Source organism: Neolamprologus brichardi, chromosome 6, assembly GCF_056152115.1.
Source record: "Neolamprologus brichardi isolate AB-2024 chromosome 6, ASM5615211v1, whole genome shotgun sequence".
NCBI lineage: Eukaryota > Metazoa > Chordata > Actinopteri > Cichliformes > Cichlidae > Neolamprologus > Neolamprologus brichardi.
Window position 1 is genome coordinate 14,748,040 of NC_142109.1, and position 23,036 is coordinate 14,771,075.

The window sequence follows — 23,036 nt, forward strand, 5'->3', positions numbered from 1 at the left end:
CACTAGCTATAGCAGTGGTTCAGTAATAGTAAAGGCTCAAACTAAACATGCCTATTCTTTTAAAACAAGAAAAATAGTTCATCTTCTAGAAGTTACAAGGCAGACGGTCTAAAAAGATACTGCAGAGAATCCACAGGCTTCTCAGCAGCCTTGACACTCTGGCAGCGAGCTGATGGAGATGGATGGTATAAAAGCGACTGGGGAATGAGCAATAGATTATCATCATTATCATACAGTCTATGATAATGGCTTGTGGTAAAATAGGAAAGCATTTGGTAGTGGACTGTTGAGAGGTATGGTTTCAGAGAGGTAAGCACCTTGCTGAAAACCTTTTCATTTCTCAATGTGCGCATCCTCATTCTCCTCTTAGTCCATTCAACCTGAAATACAAGCAAAGGAGGCACTAGGAGAGAAGAGCTGAGTCATCAGATGTAGAATGAAATATCTCCAGAGGAGGGAAGTAACAAAGTACTGTATTTATGCAAAAATTTTGTATATACATTTTAATTTTCACTCCTCACGTTTGGAAAACAGTCTCATTGCTTCAGATTTAACACATCTGGGGGATTTTTCCCTCAGTAATCTAAAGTGAGTATTTGCTGCAGGTGTCGGTAAGTTGCGTTCGAGATATGGTTAGCATTTAGCTAGTGCTACAGAAGATAAGTGAACATAAAGGAAATAACATTTTTAAACTGTCTGGTAGTTTCAAATGCAACATTTACAAGAACTCAAAAAATATCAAACAAACCCACAAACTTACACGTTACTGTGCAGTTTGCCTCACAGTGCGGCTGCTAGCTAAAGTTGTAGCTGCTGTATTTCGCAGGGAGAGAAAAGAGTGTGAGACAAGTCCAAATGTAAGATGAAGAAGAGGTCATTTATAAAGGTAAGGACTAATTAGTGACATTTGGTCTGGAAATTTAATGGTTTACATGTAGTGTCATTTATTTTAGTGATTCTTTTCCCCGCACTGGACTACCACAACCAGTCTTAGTGTTCACTCACCCCCTCCCACTTCAACCTTTGCATTCTCACTCAGTAAGTAGTAACTTCCATCCATCCATTCCCTTCCGGTTATCCTTTTCAGGATTGTGAGGGGCGCTGGAGCCTATCCCAGCTGTCATAGGGCGAGAGGCAGGGTAGACCCTGGACAGGTCGCCAGTCTGTCGCAGGGCTAACACATTGAGACACAGACAACCATTCGCTCTCACATTGACTCCCACTTTGGACTGTGGGAGGAAGCCAGAAGACCCGGGGAGAACCCAAGCAAACACGGAGAGAACATGCAAACTAGTAGTAACTTTTATTATTATTTTTTTATTTCCTTGCTGTCTTATGACAACTGACAAATACAACCACAACAAGAAATATATCAAAAATACAAACATTAACACACAAAATAGTTAAAACTAAAAGCGCAACTACATGCAAGAAATACACAAGTCATATCATAGCTTCTCCAGGAAGCTTCCTCTCTCATCTTTGCTCCAGATGCATTTTCGGAATTGAGAGATCATTGAAGCCTGTGTGCTAAGATCAGTTTCTTGTTTACAGGAAGAAAAAGGACAAAGAGGATGGGGAGATGACTGGGTAAAATTAAAAGTTGTTCCTTTTCATTTGTCAATAAAAAGACATTCAAGCATTAACAGACTTATTTGACTCGGTTTTTGACGGTTTTGAATCCTGGTTTTAACACTTAGAGTTGAGGCTAAAATATTCCCAGCCAAGTTTTAAAATCAGTTTTATTGTTTTATTTTCTAAAGTAAGTGACAATTGATGACACGACTTCTCAATATCTATGAATTCTTGTATTAGTTGCAAGTATTCTGTTATTTATACCTATACATATATACACATACATAAATGGCAGAAAGAGAAGTATGTAATTTCTTAAATATCAAAGATTTACCAGCTGAAAATCACATGTCTGCTGCAAACCCTTTGCAGCATAGTGTAATAAACTTGCTGAAACAGCTACCTAGAAAACCTGAAAACGCTGTTACTGGACATACACAGACAGGTCTGCGAGTTACAGACCACAAATTGTAAATGCAGCTGTAATTACTGCAGACATATTTAAAGCAGCACTTTAGGGTAAACTGCTGATAGCACGCGTGAGCCAGACATAGCATGTATACTACCAAGCTCACATGCATGTGGCTGAGGCTGGCTTCAATTAAAACACTATTACTGTCAGAACTAATCAACACTCCTCGTGGGGACCTCAGCAACAATAATTAAACTTTCATTTATCTCTGCTGTCCACGGACTGCTGAGGTCTAAGCATGCTATTAAAATCCCACAGATGGTATTATCTAATTTTCTGGTTTACCATATTGATTCAATGAAATATTTGTAAAATCACAGTTTATCATGAGAACATGGTATTTATAGCTTATATTGGTCAAGCACATCATAAATCTCATTCTGAGAGTTGGCCACAAGCTGCCAGACTCTGGCCCCAGTACACACCGCTCTGCTGAATGCGTACCTGAAGTCTGTTATTCGTGGTTCATGCTCGTCTGAACCGCAGGCTGAAATTTTCTTTTCAAATTTGACAACCTCAGCATAGACAACTATATTTAAATTCTCTCCCATTCCATGTATTATAATGGTAACTGTGGCACTAAAGCCAGCAGAACAAAAGCCTGGTATGTATGCATGCCATTGTCTTGTTGTAGTACCTGCACTCTAATGTCTTTGCTCATTTGCACATGAGAAATGATCATAGAATGCCAAAGCTGCCTTTCTATCATATCAGCTGTCTATGCTGAAGCTTCAGGAGGGCATCTTTAAAGACGACTTCAAATAGCAGTGACAGTGCGCCTCTGTGTTTCGCCACGTCACACAGCCTGAGGCAAAGAAAGCATCGTTTGATTTAGAGGCAGGAATGGCCTTTTAGGTCCCTGATTAGTGGAGCCCTGCGTGCTTTCATGTGGTCAGCATTCTGCAAGGGAAGGGTCAGTGTTATCGATTAAATAATCTCAAGTCGTTTAAAAGCAGAAACAGGGTGCATTCATGTGCTGAAAGCTAGACTCTTCAGAAATGGCCTAATCCATCTTCCTGAGAAATGAGAGGATAGGAACAATTATCTGCCAAGCAGCATGTCCTCTTTTTAACAGAGCTGTGCACACTGCTTACTGCAGCCTCCAGTTCATCTTCCTGGAATGTGCAGTTGAAGGAAGTTATGAAAGCAGTGTTGGACTTTTGATTAAAGTGATATTGCTAATGATCCAGATGAGAGCCTCGGGTCGGAACAATTAATCATTACATGTCAGAGGAAGTTATGCTGTGGCTTTAGTTTCCCAATAGTCACAAGAATGAACATCTAGAGCTTTCTTGCACTTCTGTATGCTGGTTAAAGTTTTTAAAATTGCTTTCAGTCATTGGGTAATGACATGCACATATGGCAGAGATCAGAATTTGTACTGCCCTAATGACAAAATAATTACCTTTCATTGTACCGCTGATATAATTTAACAGTTTGAGTAGTTTTGGTGTCACTGAGGTTATGTTTGTAAGGGAAACATTTATAGATTATTGGTTAATGTATTGTTTCTTTATATTAGGTCTACAAAATAGGGTTTTTTTTAGCGTTTAATGATTTGGCTTCCCAATGCTCGGTCACAGTAAAATGGCAAAAACTGAGACAGAGATGGGCAGATGTTGCTGTTGCTTCAACTTGTAATCCAGGTCCTGCCAGAAAAAGTAAGAAATCCTGAACATATTATTGCGATTAAGAAATCAAAGCCACTACATAAACCCCTGAAAGTACAGCAAATCTATACATAAGCCAGGGAAATAAGATGGGGAATTTTGTTTGTTTTGTTGACCCCAAATTCAGACAATACTTAGTTTTTGGTAGCTGCACTTCTGAGATCAGAGCTAGAAATGTTTTGTCATGAAATGTGCTCCCTCGCTGAAGCAGAGGTAATAAAGTAAAGCAGAGAAAATGATGTTGGGAACAGGAGCTCTTAAACTTTTTCAGGCCAAAAACTCTTGAGAGGGGAGAAAGGTTCCCCGTCTAACTTTAACATGTAGCACATCATAACCACAGAGTGTTCTGTAAAAACTGGCCTCTTGCTTTTTTACAGGTCGCCAAAGCACCTAATAAGATTCCATCTCTGCTTTTTTGGAAACTGTTGGATTCGTAACTACTGTTTTTTTTTTCTAGCTGCTGTATTCTTTAAAAGTTGTTGAATTTATAAGCCTGCGCCTGAAAACAATATGACATCACTTTGACACTAGTGTCTAATTGCTGCTTTTAAGAGACAAACTCAGTCTACCTGTCGCCCTGTTTATAATTTGACATAAAATAAAGGTTCTCTGTTCCCCTTTTGAAACATCTGAATGAGTGAGGTGACAGATTAGTAAGACTTAATGAAATATGTGAATGCTGTACTGGTCTGAGCACGAAAGTGAAACTGCCGTTTTATCTGTCAGTTTACTGACCACAAGAATAAGACCAGGGTGTCTGGGCTCAGCCTTAGGCCTTGATTATACTTGCCACCTACATGAGGCCACTAAGGTCTGTTCGGGTCCGAGTGAAGTAAATTTCACCATTAGAGGTTGAGCACAAGGGCTGTGTGGACATTCATGTGCCTGCCTGTTCTTTGCGACCTCAGGGGGGTTGTCCTAGGAGACTTTATATTTGACCAATATGGTACAGCACTGGTAGCATGCTGGCTGTCCATAGGCAGCTAGAGAGTGCTCCTCTATCTACCTGCACAGAGCGTCTGTTGCCAAATGGGGCCAGTGTCAAAAATATGTGGTACAACTGGTCATTTGGCTACTCTTGCTTGTGCTGTTGTTGGGCTGTCAGTCAGCTGTGAGATGCTGTTCCATTTATAACATAAAAAGAGTGAAAGCGAGTGTTAAGAATGATGAAAAGTGTGACCATTGTTTTACACTTTTCCCTTTCCCCCTGAACTCTACTGTTACTCCCTTCCCTGTTCTGGTCCAGTTGTCATTGAATAAGCATTGACCGACACACAGTGCCATCCACATTAAGCAGGGGACTTCAAGTGGACTTAAAAAAAATATATAACAGGCATGACTACTCGGCTGTGGTGTCTCCAGGTCTCTATATCCGTGTCAAGAACGGAGTATAATCAAGGCTTTAGCCATATGCCTTGATTATACTCTGCTGCGGTCTGCCACCTGTGGAGCATGCATAGTTGGTACATTATAATGTAAATTCTCTGCATGCAATTCTGCACAGTCACAATTCGTCTCTTGAGCTGTCTCAGACAGCTCAGGCCTACTGGGAGGTAACCCCAGTGCAGACACAATACTCACTGAAGAGATCACGTCCACGGCTGCCTCGGGAACGCTTTGGTGTTCCTCTGGAAGGTCTTGGTGTCTCTGCCTGCACAGACCTATGCCTTCAACCTGGACCTTAGTTTTAAATGAACATTTTAACCTTAATCCTAAAGAAAGGTAAAAGAAAACCTAAGAGCAGGCTACAAAATGGCAGTGACTCCTCACTGCTGGCCTATAGAGCCACTGTAGGTTGGATATGGAAAATAAATATGGGATTTTGTTGACTTCTGCTTCAGAAAAATGAATCTTCAAGCCATCCTTATTGGTAAGGGTTGATGACAATTGTGGAGAGTGAAGCATAAACATTTTGAAGTAGTGCATTCAAGAGAAGATTTAAGAATAATTGCAATAGGGACTGATCAGTCTTTATGTGTTCGGTGTAGTAATGGAAAGAATAGAGCGTACGAAGAGCTGATGAACTGCGAGACGTATCTCTGCAAAACATCTCTGTTTGTCTCTGAATGCACTTAAGTTTGAAAACTCTTTGATCCCAAAGTCTTCATTTCTGGATAACTCCAGCATCAGTCACGGGGCTCATCTTTTATTAAAAGCAGAATGTTTTTTTACTTGGAAAGAGTTGAAACAGTAGAGAAAAAAACTGTCCGGATCATTTCTGCAAGTGATAGATGTAAACTAGGAATTTTGTTGTAAAAACACAACTTAAGCAATAGAATATGCGGAACAAAATGGTGTTTGGTAACAGCTCTTTATGAGAAGAGATGTCGAGATAATCCATCATTAATGTCATCCTGAAGGAAGCTGGTGATAAAAAATGAGAACAGTCACCTTCAATGAAATCAAAGCCAATGTGTTGTTTTTTTTTGTGTGTGTGTGTGACGTCCAAACATTTAATTTGCTGGATCCAGACTTGCTTCCTTTTGGCCGGCTGTTCTAATGTTGAGCCATCTGCCGCATGACCCACGTCATCAGGCCAGCTCACATCTGCTGGATGTGTAAAAAAAAAGTGGAGAGACAATCTCTTGGATAAATTGTTCATCTATTGTGGGGTGTAGTCCATATGCATGTTCTGTATAAGCCACATCAAAGTCAGCGGCAGTCTTTCACTCAGCTCCACCTCACTGACAAAGCATGACAGATATGTTGCTGGGTCTCCACTACGGGAAATCCTGCACTACGGACAGAACATAAACACCCAAATTTCTGAATGACCCCGAATCAAAGGCAGACTTACACTACACTGACTGATGTGTTGTAATGAAGCATAGTTGTGGGTGGTAAGCCTGGGAAGGTGAAACCATTCATGGATTGTGTGATCTATTAACAAGAAGCAGACACAGTGAGGCACAGTGAAACTGGTTTACACTGTCTTCAATTACACAAAAGTTTAAACCCACAACGGCTTTGATGGTAATCCAAAAATGTTAATCCAAATTGTTCTACACACAAGATGTAAAATGTTGTAACTACAGATTACCGTACTGCTCGGATGTAGTTGTGCCAATTTATTTGATTTTGAACCTGTGTCATTTCAGTATAATGCACTCTTCATCGCATCTGGCACAACTCCAGTGCATATCAAGAGAAACATGGCAAATAGTTAAAAAAACAAAACAAAACACTGATTTCCTCATTTTAGGTTTTAACTTGGTGGTTACATTGACTTTAATGATGGTGAAGAAAAACTAAGACAAGGGAAAAACTGAGTTGATTTAAAAGATGTGAAACATCAGTTTTCTCCATCTAAACATTTGTGTCACGGGTAAAGTGACGTAGCAACAAAACTAATAAGCATAAAACCAGAAAATGGCCACGCAAGAGACGTTAAGTTTGGGAGTTTGGGTTAATTAAAAACAGTTTAGCTCTGATTATGCTTGCAATTGCCAGTAATTGCTACAACACATACTTCAGGAGGTAAGAAAACCTATGTTGTGTCATTGCTGATTTCACCAAGACAATCCTAAACCATATTCTGCACAGATTTTTGCGGAATTACTTAGTTGTAAATGCGTGTGGCTGCTCAACTGGCCTTCTCACAGTAGTTTTGGTATATTACCAAACCCCAAATATCGCAAGTGAGACCAGGGATGTTGAGTAGCTGAAATCTTGTATGAAGTAAAATAATAATGAAAAAAATAAGATTTCATTTTACAGATGACAATAGTTTGCAACGTCAGTTCATGGAACCCAAAACACGCTAGCATCCATGTTTGCTTCCCTGCAGTCAGCTTCCTTCTGTTTGCTGACACACATCTGGCACAACTGGCAAATGCTTGACTTTCGAGAAAATTAATTTTTTGATCACAAAAGCCGGTGAACAGTGCGTCCAGCAACAACAAATGGTAATCTTAAGTCTTAATCAGTCTAGTCTGGAGTATCTAAGACCTAAAATGTGTGTTTACCTAACTGGCCACAGCTATTACACTGTCTAGTTGCCATGAATTCTATTTTATACTGGGGCATATGCAAAATCAGATTACCTCAGCCAGTGTAAACATGGCTATAATTTTAAAGTTTTTATCAGTTTTTCTCCAGCTCCAAGTTGTTTGAAAGTGATGGAAGACCTTATCCAGTCTAGTGTGCATGGGTTCTAATTTCCACTATACACTTTTTAATCTTCCCTCAAGTGCAAAGTGCAAATCGGCTGTGCTTTGCTTTCACCGTTGTCACTCACAGGTGATATTTTCTATGCTGTGATTTTACAGACGGCTTAAATTCTTAAACATTTGAGAATCTGCCTCTGTTAAAGTATTAACACAGCAGCATAATAGTCCAAATGTGGTTACCGTGTGGAGGCTCGGGTGATGATAGCGTGTCAGAACACAAGATAATCCCACGGGAAACTATTTCCTACTAAAAGAGCCAAGACAGCAATCACAGATTTTGGCCCAGTTTCTTTAGCCTGCTCTCGCCCCCCCCCTGTGAATCCCAACTCAAATATTATTTTTTTAATATCTTTTTTTTCTTACACTTATCAGTGACATCCACTAACATGCAATATGCTCACACCGTCATGGACCAGAAGCTTTGCTGCCCTCAGTCTTCACATCACCTTCCTTCCAGCAGGATACCGTCACGTTTAATCTGCTGTGGTTTCTGCAGATGTTTCCACACTTATCAGCACTAGTGCATCAACACGCCGTGTTCCTCCCCTCTGACGCTTCTGCAGACTATCATTTGAAGTGTCCTTTCTTTCCTGTTTGCATGTATTAAACTGATGACTGTGTCTGAAATGCCGCAGACCAACCAAACCCATCTCTCTTTGCTCTGGTCCTCTGATTCACTGTCAGCCCATTTTGCCATCTCTTTCGGGACTTTTTCAGCTGTTTCATCAGGAATAATGAAGCCAGACAAAGTCCAGCTGGGCACCACCCAGTGTTTGTGGAATAAATCAAAGTTTTTGCTCTGTGTATTTTTTTTCCTTCCTTCCGTTCTTTCTTTCTTTCTTTTTTTTTGCAATGGTTATTTGAACATAAGAACATAATCTTCCATTTATCCCACAAAGGACAAAAAAACTTCCCAGTGACTGAACTATTTACTCAGTGCAAGTTTATGTAATGCAGACTTACTCCAATTAATTATCCAAACCTTGTTTCCCACATTAAACTTGTCTGAAAATGGACTGAGGTCTTTTCAGATGTGTTTCTGGTAAAAGCATCTGTCTAGTAAATCAGTGCACGCTCAGGTGACAACAGAGGCTAAAATAGTATCACCTCCGCATCTACAGTTACATCAGACAAGTCCAATACTTCCTCCCACTCCCCAGTTCAGTTGGTCGCCCATTGTCTCTGACAAAAGAACTTGACACTTTGAATTGGAGGCTGTGATGGATCGCTTTTGAGGTCAGAAGCCTTTACCAGTATTCTGGTTTCATCCCTGCCCAGCCAGGCTTCCAGCCTTCAATAGAAGCTTCCAGCTTGTGTGAAGACTAAAGTAGTATTAGGTGAGCTATTGTGTGCAAATGATTTTGATTGCTGGCAGCTATTTTTTTTTTTTTTTTGTTATTTTAAATTTTGTGTTTGATTTACATGCACGTGGTTCACATTGGAAAGTTATCATGTTTAACGCTATAATCAATGATCATGACCAAGCACCTCACATTATTTTATGCATGTAAAGTGCGCACAATAAGAGCAATACATCACCGAAATCACGACAATGAATCACTCCCTGAGTGAATTATTCACGTCTGCTCTACCTGCCTAAAACTGAAAGAAGCCATTGTACCAAGAAATACATTATCTAACCAACATGAATATAATTTATCCCCATGCAAGACTCGTAACAACAAAGGAGCCTCTATAATTCTTGCATCAGTAACCTTATCACCGTCGTCATCCCTTGCATCATGAGGGATGTCTTTCCCAGGGAGAAAACAATAGTTATCAGATTTTTTTTTTTTTAATTCTACGTTATTCCGGAATGCTGGTTAACCCTAAGCTGCTTTTTTCTCTCTCTTTAACATTTGGCGGGGCAGTTTTTAAATTTTAAGCACAGGTACAAATTTTTCCCCAGACAGATAAATTAATTCTCTTTTTAAAGTAAAGCGTTCCACCTCACTTCCAAAAGAAAGCCTTTTTTCTCCTTCTTTTTTGGACTCGCTAAAGTGACTTTTTCCCTTCCCGTTTCCTTTGCGTGATCGCAGTAAAAAAGGGTTAAGTGCTCAGTTAAAATACACAGTGTATAATTTTATAGCTTTTTCCCAACGGAGCTCCTGGTGCCGGTGTCCAGACGACAATGCGAGAGCAGCAGCGCAGCGCACAGATCAGTTTCATTCTTTGTCAGTTGTGAATAGGGGCGGAGGAAGCAAACTCATTAGAATCCTATAAAAAGAAAGTATCCGAGATCATAAAACAGCCGGCTACAGGACTAAGCGCTCACTCGCAGCCAGACTGAGGCACAGTGGAGACCTCTTGTCAAGTTTCTGTCTGACCCTCAGAGCATCGGCATTTTAACAGTTTAGGTTCATACAAAAAATAATAATTTTTTTTACTCGTCCACCTGGCTCCCCGTGTTTGTTTGTGTCGTTGCTTTTAAAATAATCTTCAATGGCAGTCCTTCTTTTAATTATTTGACCTTTTCAGGACCAGAAACTTGGCATCATCATCATCACCACCACTGTGTGTACTGCAGTCTGACAAGCGTGACGCATGGACACTGCCAGGGCGCACACGTCTCATTGAGAAACTTATTTTTCTTTTCTTTTTTACTAAATTATTTTTTTCTTTTTTCATATATTTCAGTATTTTTTGAGGATGGTCGTCTCTGCTTGGAATAGATATTGTGTTGTAGTGTTTCTCGTCACTGCGCTCAGGACTGGGACATCCCAGGTATCAGAGGCGCGCCCGAAGGCGAATTCCATCAAACCCGGTCAGTTGGAAGAAATACCGACACCGGCAACCAACCGATCTGCAACAGTCACCAAGAAACACAACATCCAGGTAACTTCAGTTATTTCACTGTCTGAAAAAATATCAGCGGAGATGTCAGAGCACTTTTTGCCCTGTATTACTAAGAAGACAGTTTATGAAATGCAACAAAAACAATCGTAATAGCAATAACTTTTCTTCCACGAGTTCCCCTTTTCCAATTTATGCTTGCTGAGTGGGAAACATTTTCCTTTGCACAATTAAAGGGTAAAATAGTAATATACACCTTCAGAAAGCTGCGTCATGTGTGGATCGTTATTGGAAATTGGGAGGATTGGACCCCTCATAAATCCTAATTGCCTTTCAAACCTGACGCCACAGTCGGGTGCAGTACACTTCCACAGTAAATCATTAATGCCGTCAGAAAAGTGAGAAAAAGTTAACACTTGGGGTAATTTTCTGTCTGGATCCGCGCGTCATTAAAGCGGTCCAGGCGCTTGCTGGGATTATGAGATTCTGTGGGGCCACTCTTACCAACCACTTTATACCCACTCAAAGGGGTATCGATCCCCACTGTTTCAACAAAGTGGATTCCTGTAGAGAGTGCTTGTGAGAGCAAATATGAGATTAAAAAAACTGTGAACATCTAGACCTGTGGATTGGCCAGGAAAATTCACAATCCAGCAAATAATTCCTGAGAGGTGGATGTTTAAGTCATCTTGGAAGGCAGGCGTGTATGTATAAAATAAGCATAGCAGACAGTGTGCGAGCAATAGATGGCACTGCCACATCTCCAGGACACCCCTCCCTCCAGTGGTCTCACCTGCTTCGTTTGCATTTGGCCTGTACACCTTGCCTTTTTTGATCGTCTTGCATATCAGTGAAATGCTTAGTTTTGAAAAAGGAGGCATCGAACTGAAACAGAAAAATTATGGAAAAGCTGTTGTGCCAGACCACAATTTTGAGCGTCTGCTTACTTCAATGCCTTTGCAATGGTTTGGAAGAGTGGACTGAGGGAAAACAATATGTGTGTGCAGAAACCACCACACTGTTACAAAAGTATAATGTCATGGTGTGGTGGGTCCAAACCAGGATGGCTAATATCGTTTATGAGGTTTTCCAGAGTGGTAAAGAAACAGCCGCAGCTCGGCCTTGGCGAAGACTTGTGGCTCGACGATGGTGAGCAAGCTGCACTGTCCTTCTGCCTCTCATCATGCAGTGGCTATCTGTAAATAGCTGTATTAAATAGTGGAATAAATCAAAGTCTGATTTGTGTTTCACTTTGTGTTTCAGTAAAAGTGTCCAGCACAATTAATTTAGAAGAGAACAACAGGATGCAGTTTTTGCAAGTTTTTTGGGGTAAATCTGCAATATCTGTACCTTAGATTGCACAATTACACACACACACACACACAAACACACACACACACACACACACACACACACACACACACACACACACACACACACACACACACACACACACACACACACACACACACACAAAATCCATTATTGAGGCTTTTGGCATCCTATATTTCCATCTTTGAGGTGCCTCTCTACTTTCATATGTCAGTTTAGCGCTCGGGTGAAGATTGGGGAAAAGGGCAAGTGTCGGCTCAAGTTTTCTTTTGGCGTCAGTTTTAGGAGGAGACTTTGGTGCTGTTGTATTATGAATGCATTGTAATACTGCTGAGTTTGCCACAACTGGTGAGGGTAGTGTGCAAATTAGTGTTCGGGGATATATGAAATCCCCAGTTATGTGAAAGACAATCTGAACAATTTACCACTGTATCCATTTTTATTTTAAAATGCAGTTTTTCTCCAGTACTTCACTTTACTTTTACATGGTTTAATACAGCTGTTTGGGGACCTGAAACTCACTCAAGGTTAACAATTATTCTGAAAATTACCAGGAATGTCCCCAAACGTTGGTTTTACATCACTTCATAGAAGATTATTGGAATACGACGAGTGGCTGTAGCAGGAAACCAGGATGTAATTTAGTTTTGTACCCATCAGATGATGGATATAAGAAATGTTGGTCAAAGCTTTTGGGTTAAAGGAAGCATTTGACAACGTAATGTGCTTTGATTTCCTGTAGCTGCTGACAAAGGTTGGTGATAAGGGTGACATTAATCACGCACAAACCAGGAAAGGCGTTAGGAATTCCTGCGTGTACAGACGGGGCAAACAGCTGAGTGTTTTCCTTTTGTCTCGTCCCTTACACGTCAGCCTGACTGGAGTAAAACCGACAAAGCCAAAACCTCCAAGACCTTGACAGCCAGTGTTCGTGGGTGGCACTCTGGGCTTCTTGGAAGGGAACCAACAGAAATGGATAGCACGGGCAGGCAGTGCTCACCACTGTAACCTCTGAACCCACAAGGGAACCAACACTCTGGCGGCATTCGTGCATAACGTGCCTGTAAAACAGCAGCCGGTCAGTCGGCCTTAACTAGTTGCTTTATTGAATTCACCAGAGGGTTTACTTTTAACAAGCAATCTCCTGAGACTCTCTATTAAAATGTAGCCTTTCTCCCCGAGCCAAAAATGATTGTTCAAGAATCCTAATGAGCTGAGAAAGAGAGAAAGAAAAGGTGTGACTGCTTATGTGTGTTTTAGTCTTCAGTTCTGCAGGTTTTCCAGCATGTGGGTCCCTCGGGTGCCATGAGGCCCTTGAGCCGGAACCATTAGGGTTCTTGTGTGCAGACCACCTTAACTGTAACTAGACTTGTTAATGAGAGAAGAGACCCTGTGCACCTCTTATTTCACAAGATTACACCTTTTAAAGCAGCATACCTCCCAGATTACCATCAAGCACTTTTTCCCTTTCCCTCGATAGCCTTTGAAGACACCGCTCACGTACAGTGACTGTGAGCCTTGCTATGGGTGCAATGACTAAGATCAACTCAGAATGTATACTTAACTTAAGGAAGGCCTAGTTTTTAGAGACTCTGGATCCTACTGCTCAAAGGGATATGGTTATAAACACATGTGTTTTGAGTGATGAAAGAGGCCGAGTTGTGTCTGAGGACATGGTTTGTATGAGTGACTTGTGTGCAGTCTTCCCTATGTTATCTGATAGCGGCCGTCTGTGCTTTCAGGGCATATGAAGTTTGTTTATTCAGTGACATTGTTTGTTTGACTCTTTAAGGCCACTGCCACTCATTAACACCATTCACTGCCTCAGGTTATGAGCTGGAGCTCTGAAGGAGCACAAAAAGCAAAGAGGGCGGATGCCTAAGACAGTGCTTTAGCTTTGCTGCAACTTTTTTTTTTGTTCCAGGCAAAATAAGTGGAAGGAAATAACGCAAATTTCTTTGACTTAGTGTGTTTACAAACTGTAAAAGATGCTAAAAATGATTTGGGTAGCAGAGGGATGTTATAGTCAATAGTTACATGAAAAAGAGAGCCTTCACTAATGTCATGGTTCATAAAGGTGATCTTTGCCATTTGCAGCAGACTGCAGTTCTGCCTTACGTTTTATTAGTGTTTGCATTGGAGGTCAATATCACCGTTCCATTCAGCAGTGAGGTTTACAAGTGCTCCAAATGAAGCAATAAAATACACCATTTCTCCATGCCCTCATGTGCTATCTGATCTGATGCTTCAATATATCTTAGAAAATGTTCAAAATAGATGAAGAATTCAATTCACTTCTTTTTTTTTTTATATACAGTTTTTGGCAAGTTTGAGCTTCATCGCCCAGACCATAAGAATAAAAACACAAGTCTGTAGCCATTTTATTAAAAAAACAAAACAAAAACAAACAAAAAACAAACCAACAAACCTGTCAGCTGATGTTGGCCCTTTATTTTGTTGGCCCATCCACCACCAACCCAACCTCTTGTCTGTTATTCTCTCACATTACCTTTTTTTTTTTTTTGCTTTTTTGTCAGTTGATCATAAAGAGCTGGAGTCTAAGGGCTTAAATTACCCTTCTGTTATGTTGTTCCACTGCTGCTTTCCAGCGTTCATACTGGTTCTGGTTCTGCCTGGGTTTTAGATATAGAGGAGAGGAGACATTCTTGGTGTTATTTTTTTTTATGCATTACCAGGCTCTTCCGTTGAATTATATCAGCACTTTGGAATGACTGTAGAGAGGTAAATAGGGGATCCAAAGACTGGCAGAGAGGGTTCAAAGCCCTGTATATCCTGCAGTAAATCCCTTGGAGATTGTTGCTCCCGCACATTTAAGGTTCCTCTTCAAAGCCGAGGAGCTTTACCAGCACGAGAGCAACACGAGACAGGGCCGGGGGCTTCCCTTATTGCCCTCCGTCTGTCTCTTCCTTTATCGTCTCACCAGCATGCCATGAGAGGCTGCACAGTACAGAGCGCTCAACCCACTTCCTATGCAGGATCCAAGGCTCTTCTTTTATGTTGCTAGGCTGTCTAAGGAAAAATAAGGGAGCAACAGGGGAAAAAAAGAGATATGAGATTAATAAGATGCATCCCAAATGAAACCCTGTCCCTCAGATGTTGCAAAAGAGGCGTTTTAAAACATGACAAGATAAGGCAAGTTTATCAGCTGTGATTTAGGGGGCCGGCCTCGTATCATTGGGTTTTAAAGGATTGTCTTGCAGTTTGAGACATGATGGAAGAGGTGAGCCCCATTCCCACAGTGCCCCATGTACTGTGATCGATGCAAACCTGCTAGCTCAGAAAGACAGATAGGTTTGAATGCAGGTAGTATGAAGTACTGCTGCACGTCTGGATCCATTTGTCTTCTTTAGATAACCAGAATTTTTTTCTTGTCAGGAGAGAAAAAGAAAACTTGAACTTCTGTTCAGTCCACATTTCCAGCAAATTCTTTTCTTGAGAGTCCACGGCAATGTCCGTATTTCTTTAAAAGTGGAGCTTGCAGAGAAACTGAACTCCACAGTTGAGCGGGAAAGTTTATTTCTCATTATAACAGCAGTAGTTTGTAAAAACCTGAGAGGAACAGTTTGGGCTTGTTTGTGTTGAGGAATCAATGCCGACTTAATGTACGTTAAATAGAGAGGTGAAGCCAGGAGGTTATTAGTTTGGCTTAGTACAAAGACTGGGAGCTGGGAAAAGTCCATACTGTGTTTATTAATGAGCTTCAGAAGTGCTGGCAGGGCGGGTTTGTATCTTAACAATCGATGAGGTGAAATTTTCAGCGTTTCCTCCTGCTTACGCACAAATATGACCTCTCCACATCCTGACAGCAGTTCTTAACCTTGTAGTAATTAAGAAATTTTGGGAATCCATAAAGCACCAAGGATTTGTTGCTTTCATCAGAAATGTTAATCATTTCCATTATGGGAATCTGTCATAATGATAGATGAGCGTTCAGCTGAATATTTCAGCTCATTTTTCTACAGCTATCATTGCATCCATGTGTTTCCATTCTGAGAAAGTCAGCATGGCAAACCTCCAGCAAGTCTAATCTTGTTCACTTTCTGAAGCTAAAGCACATGAGTAACAACTTTTAATGTGCTGAAATATTGATATTGTCGATTACTGATTTAAACATGTGGTGTACATCGACGTCTGGAACGGCGCCCGCTCTCTTGGGGATGGTAGACCTCTCTGTACTGACCTTCATACCCCCAAAAGGAGTTTGTTATATTTACTGCGGCTGTAATGATTTTCCTCTGATTTAAACCTCTTTTATGTTCACTCCCATGTTGACTCTTCCATGTTTGTCAGTGGTAAACCAAATAAATCAAATCTGTCAATGCAGTGCCAGGGAAATGTGGATGTTGTGTTGGCAGCGGAGCGCCACCAAAACGTTGTGCGCTTATGTCTGTCTCCAGCGAACGTGATTAATAGTAGATTCCACTTGATCTTAGCTTTGGTGTTATGCGTGGATAGGTGTTCGGTTGTGCAAAGATGTGGTCCACTTCATATCTTAGCTTATCCTCCAAATTAAAGCGAATGGTTGGAAATAAAAGAATGATGTGCAGAAACACAGTGACCTGAACTTTCTCTTTCGTGTGTGTGTGTGTGTGTGTGTGTGTGTGTGTGTGTGTGTGTGTGTGTCCCTTCAGATGTGGATGTGAGCCTTTCCTGCAGCTGTTTAAAATGTCCCCCTGCGTTGATGAGTTCGGCTCAAATTTGTGACATTATTCCATTTGTCAGCAAAGTTCTTTGATTTGTGTTACAATTTGCACCAAACTCCTTTGCTCCTGCTCCAAGTCTAATGACAATGGGACTTGCATGTGTATGGAATTATATCAAGACAGTTGTTCCAATAAAGAGAGTCTCATGTCGGTGTACACGCTTGTTATCAGAAGACTGAGCTTGGGTTTAATTGCACTTCTCACTGCTACGGATAGTTAGTTTTATGCCTTCTTTGTGTGGTCCCTTCATTAGGGAAAAGACGTAAAAGCTCTTGTGTACTTGGCTACATAATATTTCTCAGGCTGGTGTAAAAACAAGAAATGCTAAAGCAAAAACAAAGGCAAATGAACTGTAAAGGAGCGTGATTGGCTACTGAAACGTAGCCCCATTAAGCCTGTGAGCAGTTAGGGAGAAACTGAAGTGGTTTGCCTTGGTTTGGTCATTTTAATAGCTGTATTGTTTGGCCACGGAAAAAAAAGAGAAGAAACATCCAGTAATAGACGAGTTAATCCCTACAGCATATTTTCCCCTTAAACTTGGTATAGAAGGACCGCAGCCGGTAGTAATTGCACCCAAAACAAACAATCTACAAACAACAAACTGAACAATATGTTTCACCACATACCCCCACTGGTATCTAGCCATTTACTTGGATACTCTTGGGTTAATTTGCTAAGCTTTTGGGTCTTTTGGGCCACCCAGTAATTACAAAGAAAGTGAGCGGAATTTAGCTTCGGTTTGCAAAACAATAACACATGTTTTTAAACTTACTTTTCAGAAATATCAATTTGCTGTATTTCAATCAAAATCCAGCTAGAAATCAGAAAGTAGAATTAACAACTGGGGGAACCAGAGAAATAAGCGACACAAAGTGGGTAGGTGACATGTTAAACTAATCTCAACTCTGAGGTGACTAGCAATGGGAAATGCTGCTGATTAGCTCATGAGAGGGTGGAAAATATGCAAGAAGCTTACCTACCAACCAGACACTGGCATGTACATTAGCAACCAGCTGCAACACAGCGAATAAACACAACTCCTGGGCTTCAGTTCGCTCTTTCCTAGGTCCTGTATTTGGTCCAAACGAAACTTTGTTGAACAGCTTAAATCAATAATTTTGCAAAGTAATTGAAGACCCAGCTGCAGGTTAGAAAGAACAGACCTACCACCTTTGCAGGGGTGGATCAGGTGTTCTTGTTATCAGGGGTTTCTGCAAAGACCCCTGGATGTAACGTGAAATTAATTTGGCTTGACTGTTTTAGCTTGCCACAGCCGTGACTTTTGGAAAGGTATAGGAAAGGTATTGCAATACTTTGAGCAAAAAACTATCAGCTTTAACGCTTTTAAACAGTGTTGCCATGTGCACCACAGCACTCTGTAGACATTCAGAGGGTGATGACATGTGGGAGACACAAAATCTTTACAAGAAAATATATGCCATGTTAAATTAAAAATACAGGGTGGAGATAACAGATTAGTTTACCATCTCAAGATGTTCCACTGGCCCAGTAAAAAGAGGCTTTTTCATGAGTTCGGATGCTGACAGGATCAGTGTTGCCAAGGGAACCGCATGTCCAATGGGTACTTTCTGACTCTGGCCTGATGTGCGCCTTTCTAAAGAAGAAAATAACAACCCTGCAGATGCAATTAAGGGAATTGTGTTTACACTGCAGCCATATGTGCATGTGCTTTATATTGCTTGAGGCAAATACATCAAAGTCAAATATCAAAAGGCAGCATTTTCTGTTTATTTTTTCATAAAATGTGTTTTAAGGACTTGCGCGCACTTTTAATGTGCTTTTAACATAACTGAAGTAAGTGGGTAATTAACCTGCAACTGAACTGGCATCAGCATAGCTCAAACTGCATCAGGGAGCATTTCAATTAAACACATCGCCTCACCAATGGAAGTTATGTGAGGCATGGTTTTTAGATCGGGCTGTCCACGGCAATCATACGAAATTCTGCTGCCAGGAAGTCACGCAACATAACAGGATCTTTCATAAACTGGGTAGACAGATATTTGGACATAACATCTTCTCTCTCTATCCAGGTGTACCCTTGCAGCAATGACAAGGAGTGCAGCGTGGGCAGCTACTGCCACAACCCTCAACAGGCTCCTTCTCGTTGCCTCACCTGTCGCAGGAGGAAGAAGCGCTGTCATCGAGATGCTATGTGCTGCCCCGGCAACCGCTGCAGTAACTGTACGAATACACACACACACACACACACACACGCACACACACACACGTGCATGATTGTAGCGCATTTCAGTTTCAATTACGTTATGACTGCGGGGCACTATCGTGAAAATTCGATTTCTGGTTTTATTCAAATGTTCTTGAAAAAGCGGGTCTTAGTTATAGAGCCAATATATTGAAATAATGTTGAACACATGCTTTCAGACAGAATCCTGAACTATAGCTGAACTGTATTCAATTGAGGCCCAGAGGTTAGGAATCAGTGGTCACATGTTGTAGTGTGAATAGCGTGAATGTGTGCAGAGGCTGCGCTGAAACTGCTCTTTGTTTAAAATCAACATAGCTCACTAACACATATAGGAGTTCTTTGCATTATGCACTGAAAGCATCCATTTAAGAGACCTTTCACAGAGGCTAATGTGCTCAGCTTTAACAGCCTGTGCCATGTTTTCCTGAAAAACTAAGCAGCATTGGCGTTTTTGTTAACTATATATGTTTCTCCTGTTTTTACAGTCATTTGTGTCCCCATCTCTGAAAGCGTGATCTCGCCTCACATCTCACCATTAGATGAACATATCAAGCTCTCCTCCAAAGACCACGGCTGGAAGGGTGGGAAGAATGGAAAGGGACAGGCCAAGCATTCTCTAAAAGGTGAGATCTGACAGCAAAGCATGTCCAGTATGAACCGAGTGATATCAAGACATTATCCTTTATCATCATTGTTTTTCCTCTAATATTAGATTTGCTCTGTCCCTCTCCTATCCTGGTCTTGCTGAATTGTTTTCTTGTCAACTTTAAGAAACCCCTAAAGTACTCATGGGTATTGCAGTGCACCAAAATATGCCCCTCATTTCCCCTCTGCCCATGTGTCTGTGTCTCAAGCTAATCGTGGAGATCCCAGAAGGAAAGAAAAAACACAATGCCTTTGCTGTTTCTGCACTTACTTAAATCCATACAAATAGTCTCATTGATAGGACACCTTCCATGATACACCAGTTTTATCCACAAAATGCAACTTTGGCATAATTAAGGCAAATAACTCACAGAGACCTGTTCTTAGCATTCATGTCACCTGATTTAAGCCAAGTAATGGATTATCAATATAGTAATCTGTTTAATAAGACACTTATATTACTATACTATAAATACGCCCTCAAGGCTTCAATGCTAAAATGATCGTGGAAATAAGAGCACTACTTAAATCTGCCATAAATGAGGCCATTTGGTTTTACTTGTACTTGACTCACCCGCTCTCCTTACACATTATTACATTATAATAGGCTGGTGCAGGTTGCCACTTGAATAAACTCAACCCAGAAACTCAGTGATGTTAAACCAGTGGAAAACAGTCTGACTTAGCAGTCCATCACACTGATGGAATAATGGAATAACTAGTCAGCAAAGTGGGGTTTGTCAGGGAAACAGGATGACTGGATTGGATGATAATGCGGCTTCTGGTAAACTGTGTCACAGGCCTGCAAGTAAAAGTGTTTCACGCAATTCTAGCGATTGTTGATCTATAAAGATTCAGTCAGGCAAGTGTGTTAGATATATACAGACAGCCTATTAAAAAGAGGGTTTAAAAAAAAAACATATTTAGACATATGGAAATTATTATTATATTGAATCAGTCAGCTGTTGATATTTTTTGTTTAATTAGCAAAACATGGCTGTTTTTTGCTGTTGACCTGCAATTTAAAAACAGTATTAAACATTGATATGTGAACATGCTTTTTTTTTTGGTTTATGTTTTTCCAAGTGCAAATATGCCAGTTTAATGCAAAGTTTGCATTTTATTGTTTGTCGGTTTATCACTGCTCATATATTTTTATTGCTTTCTTCCTCTAGGTCACGAGGGTGACCCGTGCTTGCGTTCTTCCGATTGCTCGGACGGCTACTGCTGCGCCCGCCATTTCTGGACAAAAATCTGCAAACCGGTGCTGAGGCAGGGAGAAGTGTGCACCAAGCAGAGGAAGAAAGGCACTCACGGCTTGGAACTCTTCCAGCGCTGTGACTGTGCCAAGGGCCTCTCCTGCAAGGTGTGGAAAGACGCCACCTCTTCGTCCAAGTCCAGACTCCACATGTGCCAGAAGATCTGAAGCAGGAGGCAGCTGTTGTCGGCTTAAAGGCCTCCGTCTCCATGTGTGAGGGGATTTTTTTTTTAAGGATGTGTTGTGGCGGTACTGAAAAGAAGGAAAAGACAGAGACTGACAAGAGACAGAACAGATGCGGCTTCAGGCTCGCTATTCTGCAAACGGAGGGCAAATGGGAATGCTTTAATGTGTTCTCTGTGAGTGGTCCATCCCTGCACCCCACATAACAACCACGCACCCTCACACACACGCACACACACGCACACACACGAACACACTCACGGTTTTGAGAGATTAGTGAGCTTATAGGATGCTATCCCCTCCCAAAAGAAAAACCAACCTTTTACACATTCTTATGAATATCAGGGAACCACAGAGTTTGTCAGCTGATGCTGTGATAGGTGTGGACTTTTTGTAGATAGAAGTAACAGTCATAGCAGTCTTTCCTTAAACCTCCAGCTTATGATATTCGAAGCTGAAGGACTATTAACACAAAAGCCATATTTTTACTGAATAGTACATGCTCTACCAAACTCTGAAGTCAGTTAGCTTTAAATAATGTTGCATGTGACACTCATAGGATCAGAATTTTGGCATGTTATACTGTCTGTTTGCCAACTTTAGTACTTATTTTAAGATCGAACCCAGCTTTTGCTACGCAAAGCATTTACAACCAGCAACAATGTCCAAAGAACAAATATACATTCGCTGATGTGTGTGTGTGCCTCTTACACCAAAGACACAAAGAACATTTGCTTTGGAATGATGAGTTTCGTCTGGGGCATTCGCTTGTTGCCCTATTTTTAGCCACAAGAAGAGAGATAAAGTATTGTATTCATTGTGGGAATCTTGTTTGATGTAGGATACAGCTGTAATCTATTGTGATACAACTGTGCGGGTTAAAACTGTTTGCACTGAGGTAGTCCTTTGCTGCAGACTTGGTGGTTTCAATACCGGAATGGTTCTGCTTTTCAAATCATACAAACGGGATTCAGGGATATGTTGGAGTCGCAATTTTTCCCTTTAGAAAGCCAGTAGAAATGGAGATGTGAGAGGATTGATTAGATTTACAAAAATGCTCCACAAATCCGATGTTTTTAAAGAGAACTGCAGTTAAAACGAATGGCTTGTTGATGGCACACAGCCCTCTTTAGTTTTCTGCTTTTAAAATATGACTGCATACTTTCTTTTGATGAAATATTGAGTTTTATGGTGTAATGGATGTGAAGCAATGCTTTTTCTCCCCTGGTGTCAGTGCTTTAAATAACCACTCATTACCTACAAATCAATATAACATTTGCCTCCTTTCACTTTAAGACATTTTTTAGAGCATCAAGTACATATATTTTGTAACCATTAAAATATCAATAAGCTCTAATATTGTAAATAGACTGGAAGCAAAGCAAATGTATTTAAGAACCAATGTATATCATGTACATATAATAACAAAGGAATCCTAAAAGTTATAGCAAAATGATCTAGGTGAGAAGAGTAATGTCAGAAGAAACAAGCACAGTTGGATAGACTGAAATCGATAAACGTTGTGGGTGTAGATAAGGGGTAAAGGCTTAGATAGAATGGACTGATATCACAAACTGAATGCATCAAAAGGATGGTTCCTAAAATAGGGAGCATCAAATTCCAAAATGTGTTGTGTAAATTGTGTGTAAATGGTTTCAAGATTTGCATCCAACGAAATGATGTTTCTGTGAATTCACTGCATTGATCTGTTTCATGTATTTACAAAGATGAATTAATAAAAGAATGTATTTTGTATTCCTAGTACACGGGCCTTGTTTTTGCTTATCGCGTTGCTTCTTATGCTGAATTCTTACAATGACAACAGGAAATTAAACACCGTATAATGCATTTTGATAGCTAAAAAAAAAAAACCCTTTCCCCGAGGGGTTGGGACAGCCAACGGATATTTGATCTGGCAAAGATGCTGAATGCACTTCCTGACATGACCCTCCAATTTATTCAGGCTTTGCCCCTGAAAATCTTAC

The 23,036-nt window shown here is 40.7% G+C and overlaps 1 protein-coding gene across 1 annotated transcript; it reads left to right on the top strand.

Moving 5' to 3' along the window:
• Window positions 1-10,459: 10,459 nt before the first annotated feature.
• dkk2 (dickkopf WNT signaling pathway inhibitor 2) lies at window positions 10,460-22,806 on the top strand. Its single transcript, XM_006787101.3, has 4 exons — window positions 10,460-10,721; window positions 18,790-18,940; window positions 19,451-19,588; window positions 20,786-22,806. The coding sequence occupies exons 1-4, from the start codon at window positions 10,536-10,538 to the stop codon at window positions 21,034-21,036; spliced, it is 726 nt and encodes a 241-aa protein (XP_006787164.1). The 5' UTR covers window positions 10,460-10,535; the 3' UTR covers window positions 21,037-22,806.
• The last annotated feature ends 230 nt before the right edge of the window (window positions 22,807-23,036 follow it).

Coding starts and splice junctions, on each gene's coding strand:
- dkk2 (XM_006787101.3), top strand. CDS start 10,536: ATGGTCGTCTCTGCTTGGAATAGATATTGTGTTGTAGTGTTTCTCGTC. Junction 10,722..18,789: donor CCAAGAAACACAACATCCAG/GTAACTTCAGTT, acceptor CTCTCTATCCAG/GTGTACCCTTGCAGCAATGA. Junction 18,941..19,450: donor CGGCAACCGCTGCAGTAACT/GTACGAATACAC, acceptor CTGTTTTTACAG/TCATTTGTGTCCCCATCTCT.